At 42.4% G+C, this 19,391-nt stretch overlaps 1 protein-coding gene across 1 annotated transcript in view; it reads left to right on the top strand.

Annotated features, from left to right (window-relative positions):
* LOC141133979 (uncharacterized) overlaps positions 1-19,391 on the top strand; it is a 145,053-nt gene that overhangs the window by 84,443 nt on the left and 41,219 nt on the right. Inside the window, exon 5 of the mRNA XM_073623579.1 lies at positions 18,024-18,137. Within this exon, the coding sequence (XP_073479680.1) occupies positions 18,024-18,137 (114 nt within the window). The remainder of the gene's footprint in view (positions 1-18,023; positions 18,138-19,391) is intronic.

Raw genomic sequence — 19,391 nt, 5'->3', positions numbered from 1 at the left:
AAATATAAAAGGTCAAAATTATAATCCAAAGACGCATAAAATGTGACTGCATCCAGAATCTTCTAAAGATAGAAGTGCAATAATACACATAAATAACAGTGTGCAACAATATTCAAAGACGCATGAAATGCGACTAAATGACGGCATCCAGAGTCTTCTAAAGATAGAAGTGCAAGTGCAATAGTAAACATAAATAGCAGTGTGCTACAATATTCAAAGACGCAATGATGAAAAATGAACACTGACACTGCTAGCATGCAATAGAGCAGTGAGGTGAATCAAATCCTAAAGTGCAATGTGCATCAAAAGGAGACCATTAAAAATGTCAAGAGTTGTATCAAAACTCAGTGAACTAATGGAATGACCAAAAAATAATAATGTACTACAAATAAAAAATCAAAAGTGCAATCCAAAATCGCATAAAGTGCGACTAAATAGCAGCATCCAAAAACTGCTAAAGATGAAAGTGCAAGTGCAATAATGAGCATAAATAACAGTGTTCTCTATGGTGAAAGCTACTGCTAAATAAACTAAGAGGAGAATGTCCAAAATAAAAACAGTTCAAGGTTGCATGTAGTGCGATTCCCGATGTCAGCCCAGTACAATCTTCTACAGGTGGTGCAAAAGTGCAAGTGCCTGATATCTAATAAGTGGGTCTAATCTTGTTCCAGGGGTGCAGCAATAGTTTGCCCAGCCTCTCACCTGAAGTTGCGGCCCCCAATGGGCCGAATCGAGCATATACCGCCAGGCGGTGGGATGATATCCTGGGGATCAGCTTCCAGTGATTGCCACAGCCCTTGGATAACACAGATAAGCCAGCCGCAGCAGACACTCTGCCGTATTTTAAAAGCGTCCTCGGATGTTCTCAAAAGGATGGTGGAGAAAGAAGAAATGGCTTCATAGTGCAGTAAATTCAAATATTTTTTTTTTTTTTTTTTAAGTAGCAACTTACAGCAAGAATCAGTGTGTTCCTCAATACAAGCAAGGGCTTCCGGGTTCGGCTGTACCCGGAAGCAGCGGCACCTGACTCCTCCCTGACGCGTTGCGTCACACCACACGTGACTTTATCAAAATACAAGCATTTGAGTTATGTGGGTACACTTTCTTATGTAGGCGGCTTCCCCTTGTTATATTGGTGAGTCTGTTTTTTTGCACATTAGTTATATTTTTTGTTTAACCAAACTATTAGCGACTAGACTAGCCACGGTCATCCCATCAATAGTTAACATCGACCAAATGAGCTTCATGCCGGGAAAGTCGATGGATACAAACTTAAGGAGACTTTTCACCCACATGCAAATACCACCCACAGACTCAGATACCAGAATTGTAGTATCAATTGATATAGAAAAAGCTTTCGACTCTGTCGATTGGAATTACATGTTTAAAGTTTTAGAGGTTATGGGATTTGGGCCGCAATTTAGAAAGTGGATATCCTACTGTATAGGCATCCTAAAGTGGCAAAAAGACTGGGGTCAGCGGTGTCTGACTATTTTGAGGTGGGCAGGGGCACCAGGCAGGGTTGCCCTATGTCCCCATTCCTTTTTGCCTTAGTAATGGAGCCCCTGGCCATAGCCCTGAGGTCCTTTGGAGATGTTCGGGCAATAAAAGTGGGTACAATTTACGAAACATTGGCCTTATATGCAGACAACATGCTCCTGTTTCTCAATGACCCCTTGTGTCTCATTGAGGGCGGTCTTGGATATCTTAAATAAATTTGCCACTTTTTCGGGGCTGAAGGTAAACTGGAGCAAGTCGTCAATTCTGCCCCTAGATGCAAAAGCCAGGGAGAGGGCTGATCCGAACCTTCAATTACAATGGGTGGATTCTATCAAATATCTTGGGGTCAAAATCACTGCAAAAGTGCATGACTGCTATTCATTGAACTTACTCCCACTGCTAATATTTCTCAAACAGAAAGTACAGGCCTGGATGAAATTACCTCTGTCCTTGGTGGATAGAAGCAGCCTTCTAAAAATGAAGGCCCTCCCGGTAATCTTATACTTCCTTAGACATGCCCCGGTGTGGATCCAAAAATCATATTTCAAACAAATAGAAAGCACAGTAGGATTAATCCTCTGGGCACCTAAACCCCCTAGGATAGGATTTAAAGTGCTGCAGGAACCGGGAGACCAGGGAGGGTCAGCATTGCCAGATTGGCATAAATATTACCTGGCAGGGCAAATGGTATTTGCCCGTAGATGGTTTCTATCAGACGATGGGGATGCCGCCACAGTTCTGGAGGCGGCTTATCTTGGGTCATATGAAAGCTTGCGCCTAGGCTTGTTTAGGGGTACCAAATCAGACTTGCCAATCACCCTGTCGATGCTAGCCACTATTAGAGCATGGGGACTAGCAGTTAAATTAGCATCTCCCAGCTACCAAGGGATTTCCCCATCTTCTCCATTATGGATGAACCACACGCTGCCTCACTTTTATAGCTTGCCAGATCCTATGATTTGGGCGGTCAAGGGAATTAAAACGCTTAAAGATATTACATCATATGGTGAACTTCTGACTTTTCCTCAACTGAAAACCAGACACGACTTACCTAATTCTTACCTATTCCGGTTTCTTCAGCTCAGACACGCCTACCAGAAACAATTTAAAGAGTTAAGAGTGGAATCCCTGCCCTCGACACTTGAATCCATGCTCTTAGAGGAGGACTTGACCAAAACTCTCTCAGTAACATATAAAGAATTCTTTAAAACAACACCTAAGGCTGTAACTAACTGTAGAAATAAATGGGAGGCAGAGGTTCCAGACATTCAGGGTGAGGATTGGGATGACATGTGGACTCAACCATTCAGACACTTAGTATCAGCAAGGAATAGACTAATACAATTAAAATTTTTGCATAGAAGCTACTACGTGCCGGCTAGGCTTGCCAAGATATATGGAAGTGACTCGGCAAAATGGTGGAGATGCTCGTTCTCTCCAGCTGACGCTGAACACATTTTCTGGTTGTGCCCAACCCATTCAGGATTTTTGGAAAGGAATCACAAAGTGTATCTCAGCTCTTTTGTTGGTGCCCATTCCAATGACAGTAAAAGTATGCTTGCTGGGATTGGTGGAGGAGGTGGTTCCAACAAGGGCTCTAAGAACGTTACTCATCATCCTATTGCTCTATGGTAAAAAAGCAATACTGATTAAATGGAAGAACATGAATGCTCCAGAGATGGTTTTTGGAAAAAGCTGATTAACACTGTTACCTTTTTATAAATCCACATACAGGGCGAGAGGGTGTGGAGAAAAGTTTGACAAAATATGGAAGGCCTGGTGTGAATCTAACATTACTGTGGGATAAGGGATGAATACCTCAAAATTTCTGATTTTAAGAGTGAGTAACAGATGGGAATGCCTTAAGATAACGTGCTATTATTATTACTAAGGTGACACTTCTACTGACGACAATGAGGGTATGGAGAGTAACAATATATTATTACAACAAAGTATTTAGTGATGATCAGGTGTAGCATTGCTGACTTTGAAATGTTGTTACCCTTGAGCTGTGACAAGGCGGGAGGGAGGGGGGGGGGGGACGAGATGTTGGGGTGTATATGTAAGAGGTAGATGACTATGTTAGTCTGATAGCCAAGTTAGGCCCTGCGAGGCCGGTTGTTATGGGTAATTGTCACAACCCAGATGTCTGTATGCTTTGATAAAAACATGTTTAACAAAAATAATTTTTTTTAAAAAAAGAAGCAGGACACATGCATGCTTTTATTTTATTTTTTGGTTGAATAATATTTTTTTGATTTGTTATATTTTCTATATTTTTGGAATGCACTTTTTGGTTAAGTTCTATTGGCAGATAGCATGTCTAATTTTATTTGTTTTCTTTTTTTTAACCACTAGCCAACCAGCGCACGGCGATGTATGTCGGCACAATGGCATGGCTGGGCAAATGGACGTACGGGTGCGTCCCCTTTAAATCGTGGCATTGTGGGTGAATGCGTACTCCATGACCGTGACCGCAGGTCCAGCGGACTCGGAGAGGAAGAACGGGGAGATGCCTTTGTAAACAAGGCATTTCCCCATTCTGCCCAGTGGAGCAGTGATCGCTGTCATGCACGTGGTAGCCCATCCCCCCCACAGTTAGAACACCTCCCTAGGACACACTTAACTCCTTGAACGCCCCCTAGTGTTTAACCCCTTCCCTGCCAGTGTCATTTACACAGTATTCAGTGCATTTTTATAGCACTGATCGCTGTATAAATGACAATGGTCCCAAAACGGTGTCAAAAGTGTCCGATGTGTCCGCCATAATGTCGCAGTCATGATAAAAATCCCAGATCACTGCCATTACTAATAAAAAAAGAATAATAAAAATCCCATAAATCTATCCCCTATTTTGTAGACACTATAACTTTTGTGCAAACCAATCAATATATGCTGATTGAGATTTTTTTTACCAAAAATATGTTGAAGAATACATATCGGCCTATACTGAGAAAGAAATTTATTTTTTGGGGATATTTATTATAGCAAAAATAAAAAAAATTGCTTTTTTTCAAAATAGTTGCTTTTTTTTTGTATAAAGCGCAAAAATAAAAAACGTAGAGGTGATCTAATACCACCAAAAGAAAGCTCTCATTTTTCCCCTCACTACCATTCCTCGGATCAACTCGGCTGTCAGTTTTCCACTGCTAACCTGTCTTATGGTTTGGAGTCACAAGATCCATCATCCTACCCAGCATGGCATCAGCGTTGAAGCACCAGGAACCAAGGGTTCAGAGCTCGTTTGACCCACTGCCGTATAGCATGTGTGTCCACCGTATTCGGTAAGAGTACCCAACTTTCTATCTGAGAATTCCTTGAAGATTTTACAGGCATTTGATCGGCTCACTTGGATTACATGTCAACACCCTATCAGGAAGTTGATTCCTTTCCATGCACTTGTTTGGACTTTGGCGTTCATTTCTTGTGAACTCTCACTGTGTTTTACTTTTTGTTTTTTCATTTGCATTGCATACATCAACATTTGTATACATTTTCCCATGTGTCATAGTGGGTTCACACTATAGCTTCACTGTCACCGAGAGCTAGTGATTTATTGTCACTAGTAGTTTTATTGTTTGTTTTTCTTTTCAGTTTCATGCACAGATGTGTTAATTCATTGGTCTCATTATTCAGCGCTACACTAATTTTTGTATAATAGAAAAAATGTCTTTTAAAAAAGTACTTGAAACGCTAGACTAAAAAGGCATTTACATCAGGTTGGGCTGTGGTTTTATTTCTCCCAGCAAGTTAATGTAAGTGCACGACAAATGCATCTTAACCAATTTAATAAAACTGGAGCAGCAAGGCGTGACTAGTTCATCTAGTTTAACCAATAAAAATAAATAAAGAAAAACAGACACACAATCCTATACCCACAGTCGATCCAGAGGAAGGAAAAAAAACAATAAAGCAAGATCCAAAAAATTCCTTCTTGATCAAATCCTGAGAATCAGATATTGCCTGGATAAACTACCCCTTTTGCCTCTAAATAATAATATTCTGTTAACAATATTAGCGCATTTAGAAATGCATCTAGCTCTTTTTTAAAACAATCTACTAAGCTAGCCAGAGCCAATTGTTGAGGGAGTCTATTGCACATTTTCACAGCTCTTATGGTAGAGAAGCCTTTCTGTATGTGAAGGTTACATCTCTTTTCCTCCAGACGTAAAGAGTGCCCCTTTGTCCTCTGTAATGACCTGAAAGTGAATAACTCTACACTAATGGCCCGTACACACGATCCGAAAATCAGATGAAAAATACCACTTTCAACGCAATCGTATGATAATTGGATCGTTAGTACAGAGCTTTCGAGAGCCGATCACGACATCCGATATTATTCGATCAGACAAGCACAAAAATTTTCCTCGTACGATCTTCGTTTAGTCAGTACAGTTGTCATCCGAAAATACAAACCAAATACACTACAACAAATTCCATCACTTCTGATTTTTCTTTCTGTCGTATGAGAATTTTCGTGACTTTAGTAACCTATTTAATTTCTATTTGCGACTAGTAAGCAGAAAAAGTCGAACAATCTGTTGTCCGATTTTCAGGTCGTGTGTATGGGGCATAACTCTACAATAATTCTAAGTTCAATATATGGACCACTTATGTATTTATATATGTTGATCATATCCCCTGCTCTTCTCAAGAGAGAATAAATTCAGTTCAGCTAATGTTTCCTCATAGCTGAGCTCCTCCATGCCTCTTATCAGTTCTTGATTTCCCTTCTCTGTACTTTCTCCGGCTCTCTGATATCCTTTTTGTGAACTGGTGACCAAAACTGAACTGCAATGTCCAGAGGAGGTCTTACTAATGATTTGTACAGGGGCAAGATGATCTCACTCTCTGTGGAGTCTATACCTATTTTGATACAAGAAAGTATTTTGCTTGCTTTAGAAATTGCAGCTTGGCATTGCATGCTTTTATTAAGTCTATGATCTACCAGTACACCCATATCCTTTTCCACCATTGACTGCCCCATCTGTTTCCCTCCTAGTATGTATAATACATGCTTGTTTTTAGCCCCAAAGTGCATAACTTTACATTTATTAACAATAAACAACAAGGGTTTAACTCCTATGATCATCAGCCCCATGTATTTGACATAATATGGTATTTTACTGATTCATACATTTGACCTGGAAAGAAAATAGCCTAATAAGATTACATTTTGGCCCCATTCCCACAGAACGGATGTACAGTACAAGATGTTTCACGGAAAGAATATCTCCGCAACTTTTAATATATATACACATTAACCGGTTCCCGACCGGCTCCTGTAGACATACGTTGGCAGAATGTCACGGCTGCGCAAAGTAACGTACCCGTATGTTACTTTGAATTTGCCGCCGTGTGCGTGTGTGCCTGCCATGATCTCCGTGACTCGGGTCGCGGGTCCCGCGGACTCGATCGCTTTGGCCATACCCGCGATCGCCTCGCGGAGAGGACGAATGGGGAGATGCCGTTGTAAACAGCATCTCCCCGTTCTCCCTAGTGACAGTGTCACTGGATCTCTGCTCCCTGTCATCGGAGCAGGGATCAGTGACGTAACACACACAGCCCATCCCCCTGACAGTTATAATCACTCCCCTAGGACATACTTAACCCCTCCCCGCCCCCTAGTGGTTAACCCCTTTACTGCCAGTGTCATTTACACAGGAATCAATGCATTTTTATAGCACTGATTGCTGTATAAATGGCAATGGTCCCAAAAATGTGTCAAAAATGTCCAATGTGTCCGCCATAATGTCGCAGTCACAATAAAAATCGCTGATCGCTGCCAAAACTAGTAAAAAAAAAAAAATTATTAATAAAAATGCCATAAAACTATCCCCTATTTTGTAAACGCTATAACTTTTGCGCAAACCAATCAATAAATGCTTATTGATTACATAAAAATATGTAGAAGAATACGCAGGCCTAAACTGAGGAAAAAAAATGTTTTTTAATATATTTTTTGGGGATATTTATTATAGCAAAAAGTAAAAAATAATGCGCTTTTTTCGAAATTGTCGCTCTTATTTTGTTTATAGAGCAAAAAATAAAAATCGCAGAGGGGATCAAATACCCACGATCGGACTTTTACGGCATACTTGGTCCGGCGTACTGGATTTCGTCGGACAATTCGATCGTGAGTGGGCTCCAGCGGACTTTGTTTTCTCAAAAGTTTGACGGACTTAGATTTGAAACATGTTTCAAATCTATCCGACGGACTCGAGTCCGGTCGAAAAGTCCACTCGTCTGTATGCTAGTCCGACAGACAAAAAGCAACGCTAGGGCAGCTATTGGCTACTGGCTATGAACTTCCTTGTTTTAGTCCGGTCGTACGTCATCACATACGAATCCATCAGACTTTGGTTGATCGTGTGTAGGCAAGTCCGTTAATTCGGAAAGTCCGTCGTAAAGTCCGACGAAAAGTCCGCTGGGCGAAGTATGCTGTAAAGTCCGGTCGTGTGTACGCGGCATAAACTGGCCTTATCTTTTCTGAAGCATACTTACTTAATATTACCGAAAAACATAGTAATAACATAAATATCCTGGTGCTGAAAGCTATCGGTTCATGAAAACATTTGAGACCTTCTTTCTAGGCTCCAGTTGCAACATGGTGGCAATGTATGGAAAAAAATAAAAACAAAACAGGAATCCAATGTTGACATTTAGGTCCATTGGTCTGGGTATGCATGGGTATGTATGCATGAAGCTTTCCGTACCGGTGTGTTATATGTAACAACGTTGTCAATATTGCATGTGTGTGTGTTTTTTATACTAGGGGTTATTTGAGGAAATACTCTACAGTTGATGTTATTGTCCACTCTGCTGGACAATTTTTACCCACTACTTTGAGATTAAAATAAAGTTATTTTCTATTTTTTCTAAAGGTATACAGTTGTTGACCCTCCTTATTGCTTTCCAGGGGCATTTCTTTGCTCCATCCTCCCCCACTTTTTTGTATCCCATGATATGGACTGAAATGCCTGAAATTGTGGGCTTTGAAGGTCATCTTTAATAGTGCTGTATTTTGCAGTAACACAGACTCACCTTGCATTCTGTACACAGTAATAGATTACTAGGTGGAAAACAGTTTACATTCTTAAAGAGGAAGTAAACTTTCTCTGCAAACTTTTACCTATAGGTAGGCCTTTAATAAGACTTACCTAGAGGTATTCAAAATATCTCCTATCCTGAGGCGCATGCGTGGAACTCTGTGACATGGACGCTCAGTCACAGAGCTCCGTCCTGTTCCGAGATACCGGCGCCCTCAGCAATGGGTACACTCCCCCCGTCACCTCTTTTGGGACCAGAATCCTCTGGCTACCTGCTGGCACAAGATCCAGCGTTTGTGCAGCCGAAACGGACCCCCACAGCCACAATCACAGCTCCGCTGGAGGCTGCTGTGACACCTAAGATGGCGGCGGAGCGGCTGCCTCACGACACAGCCTACACAGGCACAGCTGCTTCCTCTCCATGGCGGGCGGCTCTTCATGAGGAGGTATGTTGTGGGATCCTGTCACCTTCTCCTGCAACAGGCCCTGCATCCCCGGCATCCACATTGTCTCTTCTTGATCAGTCACCTAATGACATTCAACTGCTGCCCTCTCTGTCAACTTCACAGAAGCCTGAACTGCAGCCACAGACACTGAGCCAGATTACCTCTCATCCCCATGATCTCTCTTTGCTTTTTTCAAGATTTGCTGACATGCTTGATAAAGGTCTTGCTCAAACAGCTGCTAAAATCACCTCAGATATTACCTCAGACATTAAATCAGACCTTCACCTACTGGGCTCTCGGATTGAGCATATTGAAACTAAAATGGATGCCACCATTGAGCGTGTCAATCAAAATACTGATCGATTTCAAGAGCTTCATGAACAACTGGAGGGGGCTATAGCCAAAATTGATGACCTTGAAAACAGGTCCAGAAGGCTGAATTTTAGGATCAGAGGCCTTCCAGAGACTTGCACTGACATACCGGAAGCAGTACACTCTTTAATCAAACAATTGATACCTGACATCAGAGCTCACAAATTGGAACTTGATCGGGCCCATAGGGCTCTGGGCCCCCCTCGCTCTGATGGGCTACCTCGTGACATTATAGTGAAGCCTCACTATTACAATGTTAAAGAAGAAGTCATGAGAAGAGCCCGAACCATCCCGCAAATTCAGCTTCTGGGCCATACAGTTCAGATTTATGCTGACATTTCGCCCTTCACTATTCAAAGAAGGAGAGCGCTCAAGCCCCTTCTATCTATTCTACAACAGATGAATATCAAATATTAGTGGCTTTTTCCTTTGAGCCTGAAATTTGAATTTAAAGGCAAGACCTTCAGATTCTCTACGCACGCGGAGGGAGAACATTTGCTACGGAAGCTCGGCCTCCTACCCACGGATCCTTCCTCTCCGATGCAGTCGTCTCCATCCATCCTGACCAAAAGACCTCCTCCATCAAGTCCTCTCACCTCGACATGGCAACAACCTAAGTACAAGAAGACCAAAGACGGCACTACTACCTGAACTGAAGACCTCATCATTATTTTTCCCTTTTTGTCCATTCCCTTCTGGGATAGGGACACGATCACTCTCTTAGGCACTAGTGCCCACCTACTCGCATTTGTCGACTTCTTCACTGACATTTCCATTTGTCCTGTAGTACATACCCATCTGGGAGGATTCAGGACGTTGCTATGGTTACTCTCTATGGTGGGATTTATTTTATCTGACTTGAATACTTCAGTTTTCACAAAACTGCTGCCTTTTACACCCCACGGGTTCTTAGATACCCGATTCCTCCTCGGAGGGAACCATTGATGGCCTCAGAAGGCACCTTTTTGATTTTACCCTTTTTACCCTTTACAGCTTCTGCTCCTCCCTGAGTTCACCTTTATATGCCTAATTGCAAGTTACGTTTGGGGGGGGGGAGGTACCCTAACACATTATGTTTTTTGTTCGCATTGTTTCCGGGGGTGCGGTACAAGGGACGGTACCTATGCACCTCATCCTACACTTGGAGCCGGAGTCCTTTTTTTTTTTTTTCTTCTCCTGCTCCTAGTTGGGATTTCTTCCACTAGTTGGAGGAACCATTTTTATGTCTCAGGACATGGCGAAATTTTTTCTCCCATGTCCTCGGTTTCTTCTTTATTCCCTCATCTCTCTTTTTCTTCCTTTTCCTCTTTCTCCCTTTCCTAAATATTTGCTCCTTTCAGGGACGGATGCGGTCTCGCTCACCTGCAGGTTCCGGAAACCTGTTCTATTGGACTTGAGGTCGGAGGGAATACCTTTCAGATGGAAGGTAAGTGGTTGGGCTTTTCTAGCATCTCAGCCTACACTGCTCCGTGACTGATCACACCACTTCCATGCAGGCTCTACGCTTTGCCTCACACAACGTACAGGGGATTAACTCCCCTATCAAGCGTCGGAAAGTCTTTCAGTTCTATCATGACCAAAAAATAGATATACTATTCCTCCAGGAAACACACTTCCCAAAAACATATACCCCATCTTTCATACATGCCAAATTCCTTACATTCTACCTTGCCAATTCCGACAAAAAAAATAAAGGGGTGGGTATTTTTTTTCTCCCGCAAAACTCAATTTTCTCTGATCTCAGAATTCAAGGACCCAGATAGCAGGTTCCTTCTAGTGAAGGGGCTCATAGATAACCAGCTTTACTCGCTAATCTCATACTATGCTCCTAATCGTGGACAAACACAATTTTTTCGCTCCCTTTTTCTCTCCCTGACTCCATTACTGGAAGGCATGGTTCTGTATGGCGGTGATTCTAACATTGCGTTTGACATAGGTAAGGACAAGTCCCGGCTCCCAGGAAGGGATGGTGTACGTCCCACCAGACAGAGTTTCAACGTAGCCAGACAAATTTTCCAACAGGGCTTAGTAGATGCCTGGAGAGAATTAAATCGTAAAACTCGGGACTATACACACTATTCTAGTCCCCACAATACTTTTGCTAGAATTGATCACTTTTTCCTTCTGCAAAAACATACCCCGCTGGTAAAAAAAGCAATCATTAAGGACTCTGTCTGGTCGGACCACTCTTTCCTTCTCTTGATAATTCACACACCAATGACTCAGCGACGTGAGTTTCATTGGAGATTAAATGCCTCATTACTTAGCAACCCCTCTCACGTACGTGAGATTGAACAAGATATCTGGGAATATTTCTTGCTTAATGACCTTGATAACATCTCTCCTACCACGTTATGGGCGGCCCACAAAACCTATGTACGTGGTAAACTGATCCAAATGTCCGCTAGGATAAACAAAGCCCGCAGACTTGATATAGACAGACTAGAAACAGAATTCTCGCATTTAAGCAAGCAATATAAACGTAATCCTACCTCGGCCTCAGCAGCTAAACTTGAAACAGCACGCACAGCTCTTAATTTATCCCTCACGACCATAGCTGAGAAAAGCTTGCGATGGGATGGAGGGAGGTTTTACATCAAAAGGACAAACTGGGTACCATGTTGGCTCACAGGCTAACTCCTAAGTTGAGGGCTCGCGCTTTACCTAAATTACGATTGAACAATGGTACACTTTCCCAGAATCCCCAGAAAATTATGGAAACATTTCATGAATTTTACCGCTCCCTGTACAGCACACCTGGGAATGAACCTTCCCCTAGCTTCATAGATTCCTACCTCGGTTCACTGAATATCCCTAAGCTTCGGGATCACCATAGGGACAGCCTCGAGAACCCAATTTCGGTGGAGGAAGTATCTCAGGTCATTCAGAACCTTAAAAATGACTCTGCTCCTGCCCGGATGGCTTTTCAGCCCCGTACTACAAACATTTTGCCCCACTGTTGTCTCCCTACCTGGCCCGATTCTTTAACCAGCTTCGAACTGGTTCTCGACTAGACGAGATGCTCAACTCAGCCTTTATCACTGTACTACCAAAACCAGGGAAGGACACTAGCTGCACCGCCAATTATCGACCCATATCATTGATCAACAATGATCTAAAAATCTTAACGAAAATCCTGGCAAACAGAATATCTACCTTTATTAGCCTATATATTCATAGGGATCAGGTGGGCTTTATTCCTGGGAGACAGGGCCCAGACCAGATCAGGAGAGCTATAGATGTAGTTTCACTTCTAGGCTCGGGCTGGGACAAGGGACCCCCACAGCAGGGATTCCTGCTTTCACTGGACCTCTTGAAAGCTTTCGACTCTGTCTCCTGGGCCTTCCTGATCCAGATACTACAAAAATGGGGATTCGGTCACTCCTTTATGAATATCTTAGGGGCACTATACTCCACTCCGATAGCACAAGTTAAAATGCAGGGTTATTATTCAACTTCTTTCCCGATTTTGAAAGGTACAAGACAGGGATGCCCTTTGTCCCCATTGCTTTTTGCCATGGTCATCGAGACACTAGCTATCGCTGTTCGGGACGATCCGAACATACATGGAGTGCGTTGTGGCCCACAAACTCACATGTGCGCTCTCTTTGCTGATGATGTGTTGCTTTTCCTCACCTCACCACTTACCTCATTACCAAATCTTTACAGGGTGCTTGATGACTTCGGCAAGGTGTCTGGTCTTAGGGTTAACTACTCTAAATCGTTGGCACTAAATGTTAATCTACCAATATCCATGATAGCTCTGCTCAAAGATAGCTTCTGGTTTGGATGGGGCGAGGCTATGATCCCCTATCTGGGTATAAATCTTACAGCATCCTTTGACAAACTCTATAAGGCAAATTTTCCCCCTCTATATCGCAAACTGGGTGAGGACTTGTCACGATGGGATAAACTGGGACTTTCCTGGTTGGGTAGGATAAATTCGATAAAGATGATTTTACTTCCACGCATCCTATATTTGTTTAGATCTCTATCCATACCCGTCCCCAGGGCCCCCCTTAGGAAGTTTCAATCTAAAATCATTAAATTTATATGGGGTAGGAAGGGCCACAGGATTGCCAAGGAGACCCTGTTTAGGAACAGAGATCAGGGTGGTGTGGGTCTACCTAACCTCCTTTGGTATCACCAGGCAGCACAACTTTCCCAACTTTCCACTATCTACTCTAAGATTGCACATCCATATTGGGTACACATGGAACGACAAGCTATCCCTCACTATACCCTTGATTATATCCTCTGGTCCTCTTCTAAATCGAGACCTGCCATCATGGTCCCTACACTTTCCCACTCCCTTGTACTATGGGATTCTCTCAAAACCAATCCTCAGCTGATTTCACCTTGGCATCCTCTGTCGCACATTTTCCGAAATCCACTCTTTCTCCCTGGCATGGACATAAAAGCATTCCGGTGGTGGCTAGATAAGGGGATGTATAGGATAGGACATTTTGCTAACCCTGCCGGTCCTCTCTCTAGGACCCATTGCATTAACAAACTTGATATGCCCAACACCGAAAGTTTCCGACACGGACAGATAGTTCACTTTCTCAGGTCCCTTAGGTCCCCTAATTTCAGCCCTTTTTCGATCACGGACTATGAGGGGTGGTGTGATCAGGCTGTGGAGCAGAGGGGCGGGATTACGGTGATTTACCAATCACTTGCTAAGGCTGAAACCAAATCGCTCTTTATGAGAGAGTGGGAAAATGATCTACAACACACGTGGAGTATTGAAGAATGGCATAGAGCCTCTACTACAGCATCTAAGGGCATTTTGAATACAGCATTAATTGAAGCGAACCTTAAAGTTCTCATGAGATGGTATATGGTCCCCCTAAAGCTATCCAAAATTTACCCTAATGCCTCCCCTATGTGCTTTCGCAACTGCGGGCATGTTGGGTCCATGCTGCACATTTGGTGGGACTGTCCCAGGATCAGGGATCTATGGAATAAGATATTTAATATCATTAGAAAAATAACGGGACTTCCGATCCAAAAGTCCCCTCAACTGGCTCTCCTAAACTTTCCTTGCCCCAATACCCCAAAATTAGTCCAACAACTTATTAGGTTCATTTTTCTGGGGACCAAGCTCACAATTGCACGGGCTTGGAAACAACCGACCGTTTCCTTCCTCTTGGTTAAGAGGAAGATATCTTGGATCATGGCCCAGGAGAAAACGGTTAGCATCCTTCTGGACACTACCTCTAAACATGATGCTATCTGGAATCCCTGGAGTAGATACATATCTCTACCGTCCACTATCACTACGTCTTCTGGATCTCTGTAGTTGAGGGAGTACTGCACCGTCCTACGATGTCCTCTCTCTTCCCTCTCCACTCTCTTCTTTCTTTTCTCTTTTCTTTTCTCTATCCTTTCCTCTTTTTATACTTCATGTTATCTTTTTACAGGTTTTTATGATTTGCTAACACTAGGAGAAGCCACTTCTACTTTTTTCTCAAAAATAGTCAGAAGGCTTCCTCTGATTGTTACCACAGCTTGGTTGTTGAAGATTGGAGCGCGGGTTACACCACCTCCACTTATTGCACCTACACATATAACTATAGCCCTAACAGCGATCTACCCTCTCCACAGTTTAGGCTCAATGGTTATACTAGACTCTCCACTTTCATTTCACTATTCTTCCTCCCCTCCTTCAGGGTTTCAATTCACAGATGTATCACCATAATCCATGATACTGGATGTTCGGCCCCGACTGGGGGGCGGGCCTCCCCTCCCGCCACAGCAAGTTCCCCTGAGGGGTGCTGGGGTGGGGGAGCGGCCCCTCTCTCTGGAGTTGGCCTCCATGAATTTAGCCTACTATTGAAACCATACATGCCTCCATCTTTATTGAAATGTTTACTCGGTCCAGTACTATTTCGCTAATAGATGTACAATGGCTTTACCTGTATTGTAGCTTAACTCTTATGTTATATTCTTTTGTTGATAACTCAATAAAAACTATTGAAAGTAAAGAAAATATCTCCTATCCCAAACCTGTACAGTTTAGGAGATATTTCCAGTGCATGCAGCCAGTGACATCACTGGCGCATGTGCTCTGAAGGAACGGCCCACGTGTGCAGCTCCTTCCAAGCCTGTTCCATGAACGGTGGCTCCCACGCGCATGCGATGGGAAGAGAAGAATATGGAGAAACAAAGGAACTGCTCATGATCCAAAGCATACCACCTCATCAGTGAAGCATGGTGGTGGTAGTGTCATGGCGTGGGCATGTATGGCTACCAATGGAACTGGTTCTCTTGTATTTATTGATGATGTGACTGCTGACAAAAGCAGCAGGATGAATTCTGAAGTGTTTCGGGCAATATTATCTGCTCATATTCAACTTTGTGTGACCGTGTGTATGCAAGACAAGTTTGAGCCAACATCCGTCGGAAAAAATCCTAGGATTTTGTTGTCGGAATGTCCGAACAAAGTCCGACCGTGTGTACGCCCTATAACACAATTCTAATCTTTTTGGCTCTATACACCACCACAATGGATTTGAAATAAAACGAACAAGATGTGCTTTAACTGCAGACTTTAAGCTTTAATTTGAGGGTATTTACATCAAAATCTGGTGAATGGTGTAGGAATTACAACAGTTTGTATATGTGCCTCCCACTTTTTAAGGGACCAAAAGTAATGGGACAGATTAACAATCATCCATCAAACTTTCACTTTTTAATACTTGGTTGCAAATCCTTTGCAGTCAATTACAGCCTGAAGTCTGGAACGCATAGACATCACCAGACGCTGGGTTTCATCCCTGGTGATGCTCTGCCAGGCCTCTACTGCAACTGTCTTCAGTTCCTGCTTGTTCTTTTCCATAAAAAACTCTATAGCAGTATGCTTTGGGTCATTGTTCAACTGCACTGTGAAGCACCGTCCAATGAGTTCTGAAGCATTTTGCATATCGATTTGCATATACCGTCCTATATGCATATACCGTCCTACGATGTCCTCTCTCTTCCCTCTCCACTCTCTTCTTTCTTTTCTCTTTTGCATATCGATTTGCATATACTCCACCTCTCAATAAAAGCATATTTTGCTTATAGGAAAGACCACTGCACTGTGAAGCACCGTCCAATGAGTTCTGAAGCATTTTGCATATCGATTTGCATTTACAGGGGTGGATTATATTAGGGCACTCTGAGCAGTGCACAGTGGCCACAGTTGAAGGACCAGACTATTGCCACATTTTGGTCAAGGTATGGCCTTTCCTATAAGCAAAATATGCTTTTATTGAGAGGTGGAGTATATGCAAATCGATATGCAAAAGAGAAAAGAAAGAAGAGAGTGGAGAGGGAAGAGAGAGGACATCGTAGGACGGTATATGCATATAGGACGGTATATGCAAATCGATATGCAAAATGCTTCAGAACTCATTGGACGCTGCTTCACAGTGCAGATGACCCAAAGCATACTGCGAACGCTATAGAGTTTTTTATGGAAAAGAAGTGGAATGTTAATCAATGGCCTAGTCAATCATCTGACCTGAATCCGATTGAGCATGTATTTCACTGGATGAAGACAAAACTGAAGGGAAAACGCCCCAAGAACAAGCAGGAACTGAAGACAGTTGCAGTAGAGGCCTGGCAGAGCATCACCAGGGATGAAACCCAGCGTCTGGTGATGTCTATGCATTCCAGACTTCAGGCTGTAATTGACTGCAAAGGATTTGCAACCAAGTATTAAAAAGTGAAAGTTTGATGGATGATTGTTAATCTGTCCCATTACTTTTGGTCCCTTAAAAAGTGGGAGGCACATATACAAACTGTTGTAATTCCTACACCATTCACCAGATTTTGATGTAAATACCCTCAAATTAAAGCTTAAAGTCTGCAGTTAAAGCACATCTTGCTCGTTTTATTTCAAATCCATTGTGGTGGTGTATAGAGCCAAAAAGATTAGAATTGTGTTATAGGGCGTACACACGGTCGGACTTTGTTCGGACATTCCGACAACAAAATCCTAGGATTTTTTCCGACGGATGTTGGCTCAAACTTGTCTTGCATACACACGGTCACACAAAGTTGTCGGAAAATCCGATCGTTCTGAACGCGGTGACGTAAAACACGTAAGTCGGGACTATAAATGGGGCAGTGGCCAATAGTTTTCATCTCTTTATTTATTCTGAGCATGCGTGGCACTTTGTCCGTCGGATTTGTGTACACACGATCGGAATTTCCGGCAACGGATTTTGTTGTCGGAAAATTTTATCTCCTGCTCTCCAACTTTGTGTGTCGGAAAATCCGATGGAAAATGTCCGATGGAGCCCACACACGGTCGGAATTTCCGACAACACGCTCCGATCGGACATTTTCCATCGGAAAATCCGACCGTGTGTACGGGGCATTAATGTCCCAATATTTATGGACCTGACTGTAGCTCATTATGCCTTTGTCTTGCAGGTTTGTTTTTTTTGTTTTTTTTTTGGGGGGGGGGGGGGGGGGTTACAATCTCTTTAATAAGTATGGGATCCAGCTGTCTTTCTTCAGAGGACTACGTTGTGATGCAGAAACCAACCTTGCTGACTGTATATACTGCATATGTGTGATGATATGTGTGTTTATCAGGTAACATATTCTATTTGATTACCACAATTTAGAAAGCCAATAACAGTCATCTCTTTTTGTGTTACAGAGCAAACAGAGGAGAATAGCCAACTGAAAATTGTATATTTTGTCAGAAGTATTTGTTTGGTACCAGCCTTTGTTGCAAGTGTTCTAATTGTATGTAGAACAGTTAAACAAAAATGTAAGTTTTGCTTATTATAAAGGATGCACATTCGGTTTTTTAGAGAATTTTAAAAGTGATGGATATATTTATGTTGCAGCAATATTGGTTTGTAGGCTCCCTGATGCAGGAACCAGTGGTTGGGGTACAGATTTCCTGGATGGTGCAGATATTTCCAAGTTTTTAATTAGTTTATAATCCAGGGGTGGATTATATTAGGGCACTCTGAGCAGTGCACAGTGGCCACAGTTGAAGGACCAGGCTATTGCCACATTTTGGTCAAGGTATGGCCTTTCCTATAAGCAAAATATGCTTTTATTGAGAGGTGGAGTATATGCAAATCGATTAAGGAAAGACGCATTACCATTTACTGTGTTCACACAGAAATAGTTTATATATTTTTAGGTGAACAATTGCAATAATTATTTCATTGTAAATTCTGACACCAGTAATGCATGGAGTAGGGTCCATGTCATTTGGATCTACCAGGGGTATTGGAATGGTCTGATGTAAGCTGTTAGTTTTAATTTAAACCCCAACTCTAGCGAAAGCATTTTTGTAAATAGTAGGAAGGGTTAGATCCTTGACCCGGTCTGACAGTGATCACCCAGACAGGAGGAAAGGGGGGAACCTTCCCACTTGAGATATAAAAGATGAACAGATATAGGTTCTAGTCCTCCCCCGTTTAGGGATATTTCCCCTCTCTTCTTGCTCTGATCTCCCAAACAGAGACACAGATGGCAATAACATTTTTATAGAGGTTTATATTTGTCTGTTCACTCCAAAGGATTCAAGTAAAGCTGAAGACAATTTCTGTTTTTTTTGTTTTGGATAGGGTATAACCCCTGTCAGGTGTTGCCATCTCTGTTCCATTAGGGGGATTTCCCTTCATTTTATGTCCCATAGCTACAACAATAAGTAAAAGGAAATCCCAATGAAGTGAAGGAAATCCCCAGTATTATCCAGGGTCACAAGAACTGGTGTCAACATTGGAAGATTTCCCCTCTGTTCCTGTTCTGGCGACCCCTCAAAATTTAGGGGCACAGCAATAAAAAAACAGGCAACTGGTTACACTTTAAGGTTAGGGTTAAGGTTGGCAGAATTTGGGTTTTAGAGGAAGACTATATTGGTTTTGGTCATAAGTTTATACAATGATCTTTTATTCCTGCACATATTATACAATAATTAAAATGTATTAAAATACTCTATATCCCCTTTAATATGCTTAGAATACTATAATGTTATGAGAAGTGTGTTTCTAATAAATATTATGTC

This window comes from Aquarana catesbeiana, linkage group LG03 (genome assembly GCF_042186555.1).
Source record: "Aquarana catesbeiana isolate 2022-GZ linkage group LG03, ASM4218655v1, whole genome shotgun sequence".
In the NCBI taxonomy this organism is placed as follows: domain Eukaryota; kingdom Metazoa; phylum Chordata; class Amphibia; order Anura; family Ranidae; genus Aquarana; species Aquarana catesbeiana.
The sequence above is the reverse complement of the archived record's forward strand: the minus strand, read 5'-3'. Positions and strand labels throughout refer to the sequence as shown.